This window comes from Amia ocellicauda, chromosome 9, assembly GCF_036373705.1.
Source record: "Amia ocellicauda isolate fAmiCal2 chromosome 9, fAmiCal2.hap1, whole genome shotgun sequence".
Classification (NCBI taxonomy): Eukaryota; Metazoa; Chordata; class Actinopteri; order Amiiformes; family Amiidae; genus Amia; species Amia ocellicauda.
This window is the reverse complement of record NC_089858.1, coordinates 36,094,505-36,106,070: the sequence shown is the minus strand read 5'-3', so window position 1 is coordinate 36,106,070 and position 11,566 is coordinate 36,094,505. Positions and strand designations below refer to the sequence as shown.

The window sequence follows — 11,566 nt, the reverse complement described above, 5'->3', positions numbered from 1 at the left end:
GAAAATAAAAATATGTTAAGCGCTTAAAATGTAATGTATAGATATGCGTGCATTGTAATGCAACATTTATGACAAAATGTGTTAATCTTGCATGTGAAGCAATTTGGGGGATCATGGAAAAATGAAAAACAAACAACAAAAAACAAAAAGTGAAACCCGACAAACTGGCCGGGCCGGTGCCGCACACTGCACGCCCTTCCTGCCCGGCCCGCCCACAACTGGAAGTTCCCAGATAATTGAATAAAAGAGACCGGCGGGCTCTGACTGCAGCAAACCAGCAGCACAGCTACAGTTGCAGTTACAGCTGAGTAACTCTTCACAACCAGCAGGTAGGAATTGAAATAATACATTACCATCGATTAAGGATTACAATGAAAATATCATGGTCAATAGGGTGCGTTGTCAATTGAGCTAAATATGTCTATAGCACTTCTAAAATAATAATCATTACATATTAATAATATATTACTTGTATATTATTAATAATATATTTTCTTATCAGATGATTTTGTCCAGGGGACTTGTATATCATTAGTCAAAGTAAAGATCTCTAAATGTAGAAACTTTTGCCTTCTCTCTATATTTGAAAGGAGAAGTTGCAGTAAAAACAATTAAGTGTTTTATCCTAGTTTAGTGTTATGAAGGTTATTTCAGGCAAATACGTTAAAGCTGAATCGCATTTGTGGAGCAGATGCTTTGCCAATATGTGCAGAAAAGTGACTGTAAGTGTAATTATATGCGTAGGCGTCACTGTAATTGTTGCATCTCTTTGTGTTTGTTCCAGCTTCAAATAACAATGAACAGCCACTGCTTGGACATCAGCTCAGCCATGAGCAGGTAAGAGAATCTGTGATTTGATGATAAACCCTGACTTTGTATTCGTATTGTCTTCAGTATCACATACGTATATATTTTTTAATTGAAAAAGGCTGCATTTATATGTATTTTTACACAAAGCAGAAAATGTAAAAAAACTAATAATACAATACAATTGCTATAATACACTATACACCGCTAGTTAACAAAATGCTGGAAACGTATAACCTGTGATACACAATGTCTTTTTCAAACCGGTAAACTATTTTGTCACCAGAAAACAAAAAAAGCAAAAACGATTCAACTGAATACAAATGAAGCTACAGTTATTTTTTATTCTTTATCTTATTTTCTAACGTTCTGCTGACTTTGGTCTTTGCAGTGACAGTGCCAGCATGAGTATGGTGGAGGTGGACAGCCCATGGGCAGCTGAGGTGAGTCACTGCAGCACTTATTTAAAGCCCTTAATGTGCCCCTGACACATCCCTTATTAAAACGAATCTGCTTCATTGAAAATCTGTTCACAAAAGTGATGAAGATAGAAATGATGGCATACACATATGTACATGCAGTGACGAATGTGTGGATTCCCATAAAATGAGCAATGAAGTTCCTGATTAATGTCGCTTTTAAAATAACTCGGTTTCTGCTGGAGATGAACTGGTTGACATAATCCAATCGCTATCAGTCCAGCTGTGTTTGGCGTGAAGAAGATGAAGACGCCCAAAAGCCTCCCCTTCATTTGATTGTACGCACTCCTGGATCACTTGAATTTATTTTAAAACCATCAAAAAGAGGCTCCTGTTAGATAAGACGATTGACAGGTGTGGGCCGCAGGAGCAGAGAGTCTGACTCCCCCTCTCTCCCCACAGAGCTGCTACGCAAGGGATGGCCTGTGCTCACACAAAGCGTGGCACCGCTTGGGCGAGGGGCTGGAGCTGGAGCTGTCGGTCCAGCACGGCATGCACAGCATGAGGCAGGTGGCCACGCTGGTCATCGCCCTGGAGAGGATGAAGAACGTGCATGAGAAGACGCTGAGCACCGAGTTCACAGATGACGACCTGTTCAACATCCTCATGGACCAGATGGTGGAAGGTGGGTGTCTCTTCAGTGCCGGCAGTGTGTAGTGTGCTGACAGTCATGTACATCAGTATCTATGGTAGATTATTATTATTTTATAAGGGGGACGGGACTGTTTATTTATTTATTTATTGGCAGACATGCTTGCCCAGGGTGACTCACAGATGTAAAAAAAACACACACTGCACAAAATGTATTATGTAAACGCATAAAACTTAAATGAGTACACAATTAAAACATGAGTCATAACTAAAGCAAATAAAACTGAAACAAAACCCAGTTCAAGAGCCTGATCAGGGGCAGTTCAGGTAAAAGCAGAGAGGTGATAATTGATGCATTAGTGCTACATCTGGTGGACTTCGATGAGGAGGAGAAAGCTCACCTGTGTTTTTTGCCCCCCCAGAGTGCGTAGTGCTGGAGGTGTTTCCGGAGAAGCTTGCGCAAGAGCCTGTGTTCCAGCAACAGCAGACGGGCCTGGTTTACAGCTTGCGTGACCAGAGACAGAAGTGCTGGATTCTGAACGAGCTGCCAGGGCGGGCAGCTGAGCTGCTGGCTGTCACCCTGCAGGGACCCAATGCCTCCCGGAGAGGTAAGACAGTACAGCGCCACACTCTCTGCCCTGCCCACTGTCACACAGCGCCCGACTGCACTCTGCACTCCCCACTCCCACCTAGCACTGCAGCTACATGGCAAACTTGGCAAACTGTACAAGCCGATGAAAGACTCTGACGCCCCCTTGTGTTTGTCTGTGCAGTGCAGCTGAACCTGTCCACCTACATACCCCAGCCTATTGCCCTCAGGCAGGGCCAGCCTGTCACCCTGAAGATCGACGGGCGCAACCTCTACCTGTCCTGCTCCAAAGGCAACGGCAACCCCATCCTCCAGGTCGAGGTAAGCACAATACTCTGTGTTTCACAAGGCAGCGAGGCGCCCAAGAGACGGTGGTTTGAGTCATGGGGGGGGGGGTGGGGGTTGTTGTTGTTGACTGACCTTGATTAGCAATTGGGTGACCCAAGACCAGAGTCTGAAACCAGCTCACAGAGTGTCTAACCCATGGCTCCTCTCCGATCTGTGCCCCGCAGGAAGTGACTGACAAGAGCAGTCTGAGCACCCTCCACTCCAGCAGCGACATGGCACGCTTCCTCTTCTACAAGAAGGATGGCGGCAACTCCAACACCACCTTCGAGTCGGCCATGTTCCCCAGCTGGTACATCAGCACTGCCGTGCGTGATGAGCGCCGCCCGGTGGCCATGTGTTCCGAGGAGCAGTCCGATCGCATCATCAACTTCATGGTCAGCGCAGAGTGAAGAGAGGGGGTTGAGGCGGCTCAAACCCACCGCCCCGTAAAAGCCAAGGGTTGAGGGTATGTACCAAGTACAGGCTTCACAAGATTTCTTCAAACTGCTCAGACTTTCAAGAGCTTTAAGAGCTGTCAAAGGTCATTTATATTTGATCTTATTTTATGTATGTATGTATTTATTTATTTATTTATTATGTTCTCCCCCTAACCATGATGGTAGATGAAGCTGAATATACCAGTACAAATATTTTCTATTTTGGGGGACTCAAACTGGAGAGTGGGTGTGTATATCAATGTAAAAATGGCCCAATGTACTTTTTAAAACTTTGGAAGAATGCAGTTTGTGAGTCACGAGACGTATATACATAATGTATGTGTGATCATATGTAATGCCCCATTCATATTGAATGCCCATTACAGATACTGTATGTAAAGCTTGACTGATGCTAGTTCTCTATATATATTGTGATGTTTCAATACTGGCTCGTACTGTTTCTCCATCTGTTCATTCCAATGAAATGAGTGTTTTGTTACATGGTGGTAAATGCAGCAGCTGAATTATAATTCACGACTGAAGCAAATGATATTTGTGTGGAATGTTAATCTGCAATGCATGTGCTCATGAAAATTATATATTTAATATTTTTTATACTTATATATTTATTATTATAATTATCCTTATTATTTATTTCTTGGCAGATGCCCTTTTATTTATACTATGCATAACTGGATTATGTATTTGCACTTTTTTAACATTGTTTTTTTTTTTTAATAAAGCTTTATTTATTTGTATTCTGAATTGTTGGGCTAAAATTGACCCCTATGTATTGTATATACCCACTGTATAACTGTTAGAAAATATAAGAAACTTTCCAGTAAGTTACTAGTTAAAACTTGTTCTTATTAGGATTTCTCTGCTCAGACTTATCTGTGTGGCCGTGGACATTATTGGGGTAACGAACCGAAATGATCTATTAACACGTTTTTATTAGGACAGTGTGGCCTTGGTTAGTTAGTTTAAGCATGGAGGCTTTGATATCAAAGACACAGTAAACAAAATTGCAGGTTTTCTTTGTAATTAGTTCAGACATGGAAGCTACCAGCGCTTCCATGTCTGAACTAATTACAAAGAAAACCTGCAATTTTGTTTACTGTGTCTTTGATATCAAAGCCTCCATGCTTAAACTAATTATAAAGAATACCTTATTAATGATCACTTTACTGCCCGTAAAATACATGTAAAATAAGGCACTGTTTGTGGATCTGAGAATAGATCTGTTCCACAAACAGTGCCCCAGCATAACACCACTGCAGGTTTAAAGGGGACCCTTAATACTATCAGTAGGACCTAAAAATATTTGTAGGTAGTATTGTACCTTAATGCCACTATAACTTTTACAAATTCTGTTGAGTTTAACAAATTGTAGAAAATGTGTATTCATTATTATTTGTATTATTATTATTTTTGTTGTTATTATTACCATTAAAGTATTAATATTATTTACACTATGTAATACAATATTTTCAATTAAAACACACGTTTCTGAAGCCCAGTGTAAGTATTGTTCTGTTTTGGACGTCTTTGTAAATCTTTCCACTGTTCCGACGATCCAGCTTTTCCCCAGATCCCCCAGTGATGAATCAATTGCCTCGCCAATCAATTATTTAATGTAATAGAAAACCTAATGCTACTGTGGATCAGGTGATCGGTTTTTAATAATGATTAATTTGCAGTGGTAAATACTGATATCTGAACTCACTAAACTCGGGACATAGCTGTTTGCAATTAAAGAAAAGAAAGCGCTTTATCACCAATAACCTGAACGATCTAGGGCACACACCTCGTACGCATGCGTAGTTCTTTGTTTTGTTCTCATCCATAACCCCGCCCACAACAAGTGTCCAGTAGCCAATAGCAGTGCCGGAATGTGCGTGCTCAGCCACGTGCCTCATCCCCCCGCCGGGTTCCGCGCCACGAGTGGCTGGTTTAAACATTTGAACTGACCAATCAGAGGGAAGGGGCGTGAACCCCGGAAAAGTCAGTTTGCGCGATTGCATAGAGGCTGCAGCCGGTGTTTTGTGTGTATTTGTTGTTATTTTGCGGTAGATTAATATACAACCGCAACAATAATCAAATAAGTAAACATCGATCATATTATAATTGTAAAGTATTTGATAACCGAAGTGTGATACCAGATCGTGGAGTGGAAGTGGGGCACTATGGACAGATGCGATGGAGGGGTCGTCCCCATCCTTTCGGCTCAAGGTATTATTCTTATTCTATTAATCACTCACATCCTAATTTATGTTTTGTCTTTTGAGTCTATATCACTAACGACTGTCTGTAGCTTTCGAGTACTTTGATTTCGATCACTCAATTGGCAACTGTGCTCAACTTACTAGTAGCAAGTTACAACTACGTGTGATCGTTGTTAAATTACTACTAACAGTACAGCTACTACAACTCCCAGTGGACCGCAGTGCTGTTGCAAAGTCGCAGATACTCTGGAGTTGCATTGCGGGCTGAAGTCTTTCCAGTTTCAGTCTGTCAAGTATGTCTGCATTGCACGTTTACTGCATCTGACAAGGAAACCCCACAACACAGCCCCAGACCTGCGCGACATTCCTATTCGTCTGTAAGACAATTCAACCCTGTGCAGACCGGATTGATTTTAATGTATAACATCTAGGCTACTTTGTTGTAAAATACATTAATAAGACACAACTGGAATGAAGAGAACAAAAGAGATTTGGAATTGGATTATAATTAGTCGCAATACATGTAGTCGTCGATAGATGGCACTATTTGCTAAATTGTTTTAAATGTTTTAAAATAATGGAAAAGCTATTTACTGCTTGTATACATATGAAAGATGAATGAATCGGTAGTTGTCTAGAGAAAGATGCCAGGCCAAAACTGCCTACGTCAAGTTGTCCATAGAAAATATTAAGAAGAAATATTAGGAAGATTGCAAATGTATACTATTTAGTTCACTATACTATTCAGAGCACTGATTTCTACCTGTGTTAAATGCAAGGATGGATGCTGAACACATTTGTGGTGGGGAAGATGGCAGTTAAACACTTCGCCTACTCAGCTCATGGCATGACAAGATGGCAAATAATGTTGACTCTCACTTCTTTTCTTTGCACTTTGATTAGGCAGGTGTTAGTGTTATCTACAAGTGAAGAATCATTGCAAATTATGAATCTACACTATTCTCTTTAATTGGCTGAGAATGATACAAAAATACTTTTGCATCAAAATCACCTACTTGTTTACATCACAACGGCACATACATTGTGCTCAAGAAGGCATAGTGTAAGAAGCGTGTAATGTTTTGTATGCTGAATCGTCTAGATCATTTTATTATGTGTGTAATCTTTTTCTACACTTGTTTTTTCCAAATGTTTTAAGTGAGTTTTACATTTCTTTTGTTATAAATCTGACTGTGTTTGGGACATTAACATGTTAAATAACGTGTTAAAGAAGCAACAAACATTCCCTTATGCACTGTAACATGTTTTCCATTTGACATTGTATTGTTCTGTGTCTGAGTTGGGATTAAAAGGTGCTCATAACTTCAGGACACACACTACCATCACAACCAAACAGCCAGACCATAGTTTCCCCCTGGGTATACGAAGCTTGTCCCCGAAGCTGCCTTGAAACAGTATGTCGAACACCTATCTTCCCATTAAACTCATGCAGAAAAAAAAATGACCCGAGCAGCTAAAGTAGTGTTTAACTGCCACCTTCCCACAAAACATGTAGGCCTATTCAACACCCATCTTCACAAACGCATAAACCAATGAGCTGACTAGGCTAACTGTTTATCTCGCAACCTGATATACTGAAAATTGTTTGTTTTGATCCACAGAGCTGCGGAAACAGAAACTGGTGGAGTACCTGGCAGCCAAAGGAAAGCTGAAACCTCCTAACCCAAAGTAAGAAGTGTCCTACTTTCTTCTGGTGTCCTGTGTCCATGTCGCATACAGTATATTTCCTGCCAGCAGTACTTCCCCACCTTGGATAAACTAGGGGTGTCTCCAGGCGGGGGGTCCAGGAGGCTGCATCTCGGATCAAGACCACATTTCATTATTAAAATATGTACAGTTGTGCCTGAATGATTGAAACAATGGATTAATTCAGCCATCCAGGGCTCCAGCAGGGATGCCAAGGCCCAGCACACAGTGGCCCTGCAGGAGCTGAGCTGGAGAGTGCTGCACGAGTACAGTACGGGTGTCATGTTACTGGCAAATATTTGGTCGTTTTTGTTTTTTCTTTCACTGACATCCTGAATGCCTTTATGTGGAGGCGTTTGTCTTTGTTTTTGGTGTTTCATCACGTTATCCCGTGTTTGCCTATTTTATTGTTGAGTGATTAGAGGGAAAAAATAAAATAATAATAACATGCATGCTTATCTGATGTGAAATGTGTGGAAATTAAAGAAGTAGGGGGGAAACAAGTGAAAATCCCAAAATACTAAATGTGACCAAGCTAATCTTAAATTAGGGATATAGATGAATGTAGGTATGATCTATTCTACTTTTTGAAGTTAAATTGTCAAATCGGTAACATTATGGTCAGGGCTAGGGTTATGGTTAGAGTTCCCAATAAACTTAGGCTTTCAGTAGTGTTGCTTTTCTACTGACTTAACTGAATTGGGTGTAGATTTGTATGGGTCTACCTTGATTCTTGAAACTTGGACATTGCCTAGGGCTGGGGTTCAGGCAGTGGCTTGGCCTTTAACTGGGACAGATAACCTAGTGATGTAATAAACTGGGTTATAATGAAATGTAAGTCGGAATTGTCAACCTTTGAACTATGATATACATAAAAATGAGAAATATGAATGAATTAAATCAATTATACACAGCAAACAGAGACATCCGTTGATATACTAGTGTACAGCAATGTTAGCCACACGCACTGATAAAACCTGACTATTTCAAATGGATACGTTTTTAGACAGAGGACGTAGTCTCTTAGCTGAGAAAGTTAATACAGAAGAGCCTAGTGTGAAAAAAATGAAATTGCGAAAATTTGGCGACTCGTACATAAAATATGGCTTCATGGAATATAGTGACGGCAGACCACAGTGCACGTTGTGCTTGAAGATTTTATCTGTTGAAGCGCTGAAACCATATAAACTCAACCGACATCTCGTAACAATTCATCCGGAGCATGCAAATAAAAGTGAGGATTTTTTCCAGAGAAAGAAAGAAGAATATGTAAAGCAAAAGGCACAACTGACTAACATCACGACAATTCCTGAGAAAGCGCAGCAAGCATCTTATCTTGCAGCCCTGCGAATAGCCAAATGCAAAAAGCCGCACACGATTGGGGAGGAATTAATACTTCCAGCAGCAGTGGATATGTGCAGAGTGATGGTCGGGGAGGAGACGGCAAACGATTAAATCCATACCACTGTCCAACGATACAGTAGGCAGACGGATCAAGGACCTGTCTTTTGATGTGAAATGTCAACTGACTGAAAGATTGCGATCGTGTGAGCAGTTTGCGCTTCAGCTTGATGAATGCACTGAAGTTAGCAGTGCAGCACAATTGTTTGTGTTGGTTCGATATTCATGAGATAATACAATTTTGGAAGTTATTTTATTTCCCAAAGAACTCGAGGGGCGAGCTACGGGTGAGGAAATGTTGGACGCTTTCACGATAGAAAAACACTCTTAGGATGAGGTGTAATCAGCAGACCCCAGCAGAATTTGGGCCCATGGTTGCAAAGGAGTACAAGGAGGTTGCTTTTCAGGCCATGAGAATATTTTTGTCTTTCCCAACCACATATCTTTGTGAGACATCTACAATGGAAATGGTAAATGAATGTTCAATAATATTATTCACTTTTGTTTCACTTTTCCAAGACAAAAAATTCTGGAAGTATCAGTTTCAACACAAAACTATTTCTAACTGTCAAAACAGTTTTATGACAATTTGTTCATTTTATGAAATATAGAATTTATCATAAATTCTGTGTAATCAAACATCAGAGAAATAAGGCTACCAACCAAAAGAATTGATGTTCCAGCATTGCATAATTTAATATGTTTTTGGTTTAATTAAAATTGTAAGTTTGAGATTGTTTTGTGTCATGAATTTTCTTTGGGGGGCCACAAAGGGATGCACCCTACACAAGGGGGGCCCCACAATGAAAAAGTTTGAGAACCACTGTTTTAGAACAACTCAATATTTCCAGGTTTTATTGAAATGTACATAGTTTAATGCCTCAGTGTACTTAAATTAAAGCATAGAACAAATAAACAATTGGAGATAAAAAGAAAGCATGGAATAGTTTTGTTTAAAAAAAAATGTAACCCCTTAAGCTGAGAAACCCCTCTGGTACCCTGAAAAGGGCACCAAATCCATGTGCTTCTCTTTAATCTCATGTGTACTCCCACTTGTTTGCCAAGTGTTTGGTATTCCATGAAAGCTGAGACTCTCTGCTTTCTAACCATGTGAAGCAAAACATTTTTTATTTTTTATTTTATACCCCGGCTACTGAAATGGGTGTCTAAGTAGGAATACAAAATCTCAGAAAATATTGACAATTATGACATATTCTGGAATCAGACAGTCTATTCATCAAAAAAAACCATCCACGTTTTGGTAGAAGCAACACACACCAGTAGACCGTTCAAAATGTCAAGATGGAAAACTGTTTACAGTGTACTAATACACAACATTTTTACATAATTGCATGTGAAATTCTCTGTTTTATAGAACATGACAGGCTCTGAATGATGCCGGGCGACATGGAAACTGTAAATCGGATGTGTTTGAGAGTGAAACGCGCTGGTAGCCAAGAGAATAAGCATTCAAATGATGTGCGCATTGTAGGAATACCGTGTAACTTCTATGCACAGGAGCTGTGTGTAACACTGCCAAATAATGCTTAAGAGGGTGTAGTAACAGTATATAACTGACATGTACATTATTTTTCAGGTTTTGGTAACCTAAACTTTTTTTTTTTTTTAACCTCTGGCAGTTAACTGCTTACCTTTGTACCATTTCAGGTTATTCACTGGACTTGAACTGCTTACATTTCAATACAAACTGGAAAAAGGGGGTGTTCTAAAACTGTTGACCAGTAGTGTACATGGTCATGACTTCGTAGACCCTGGTCAGGAAACCCTACTATCGCAACCTTTTCCAAGAAACCATTCCCAATCTAGAGTGTGTTTACAGCCATTGTTCAATGAGTGAGTTTTTCCTAAAAGAAAAAAAAAAAAACAGTCCTGCAAAACATCTGCTTTGACCCACTCACAGCACTGACACAAAGGAGATTTATGGACAGACTTGAACATTGTTCAGGGCCTTGATCATGCCGGGCACCTGTTGAGTACCTCGATTGTTAGAACAGAAGCGGGCGTGAAATTCTCAGAGCGAGACCGGTGCACAGTGTGTTGAAAGTCCTAGTAAAAATGTATGTTCATGGTTTATTATTTGATGGCAGACCAAATGGGAAAATATAGGGAGGGCATTAGGAAGTGTCGAACTGTAAAGGCACACACTTTGAAAAGGAATTGTTTTGATTCAATAAAAGTGTGGATGTGTGCTGTGATTATTGACAAGAAACGTGTTTAAAAACGTGTTGCGTTTACTGGAGCTGGTGAAATACTAGCTGTGTCTAGGCCTTTTATACATAAATTCTTCTACAGTATACTACTAACTGATCAAAAGAGCACAATATTACATTACATATGTTAAGTAAATGTTAAAACAGCATTATTCATCTTGATTTTCAACTATGGACATTCAAGTAACGGGCGGCACGGTGACCCCGTGGTTAGCGCTGCTGCCTCACAGCTCCAGGGGTCCCGGGTTCGAGTCTTGGCATGGGGGCCTGTCTTTGTGGAGTTTGCATGTTCTCCCCATGTCCGCGTGGGTTTCCTTTGGGTGCTCCGGTTTCCTCCCACCGTCCAAAAACATGCAGGTTAGGTTAATTGGCCACACTAAATTGCCCTGTAGGCAGGTGTATGTGCTGTCCAGCGATGGCCTGGTGTCCCATCCTGGGTGTATTCCTGCCTTGCGCCCTTTGCCTTGCTGGGATCGGCTCCGGCTTCCCCGCAATCCTCACCAGGATAAGTGGTTTTGAAAATGGATGGATGGATGGACATTTGTTTAACTAGTTAGTTTTCCTTCCTCCTCGACAGTTTCTCTGAGTGTGTCATTACAATTGAACTTGTTATTTATATGAACTTGATTATGAACAAATATTCTAACACCGGATACACTCTGAGTAAAGGGGTTCAGTTTGGCCCATCTACTATTGAGATGCCTAGCAGCAGTTGCACACAGCTCCTCGTGGGAATGCGGGTGAATTACTCACATTGGCTCAATACATGTTA

At 40.6% G+C, this 11,566-nt stretch overlaps 2 protein-coding genes across 3 annotated transcripts in view; both read left to right on the top strand.

The window, feature by feature from the left end:
- The first annotated feature begins 268 nt into the window (after positions 1-268).
- il1b (interleukin 1, beta) lies at positions 269-4,744 on the top strand. Its single transcript, XM_066714308.1, has 7 exons — positions 269-329; positions 785-837; positions 1,199-1,250; positions 1,689-1,911; positions 2,300-2,485; positions 2,651-2,787; positions 2,979-4,744. Exons 2-7 carry the CDS (start codon positions 797-799, stop codon positions 3,201-3,203), a joined length of 864 nt encoding a protein of 287 aa, XP_066570405.1. The 5' UTR covers positions 269-329; positions 785-796; the 3' UTR covers positions 3,204-4,744.
- Positions 4,745-5,219: 475 nt separating this feature from the next.
- Positions 5,220-11,566, top strand: part of ckap2l (cytoskeleton associated protein 2-like) — a 29,387-nt gene continuing 23,040 nt past the window's right edge. For both annotated transcript variants that reach the window (XM_066714307.1, XM_066714306.1), the window contains exons 1-2: positions 5,220-5,462; positions 7,078-7,144. In XM_066714307.1, the coding sequence (XP_066570404.1) occupies positions 5,417-5,462; positions 7,078-7,144 (113 nt within the window). In that variant the 5' untranslated portion in view covers positions 5,220-5,416. The remainder of the gene's footprint in view (positions 5,463-7,077; positions 7,145-11,566) is intronic.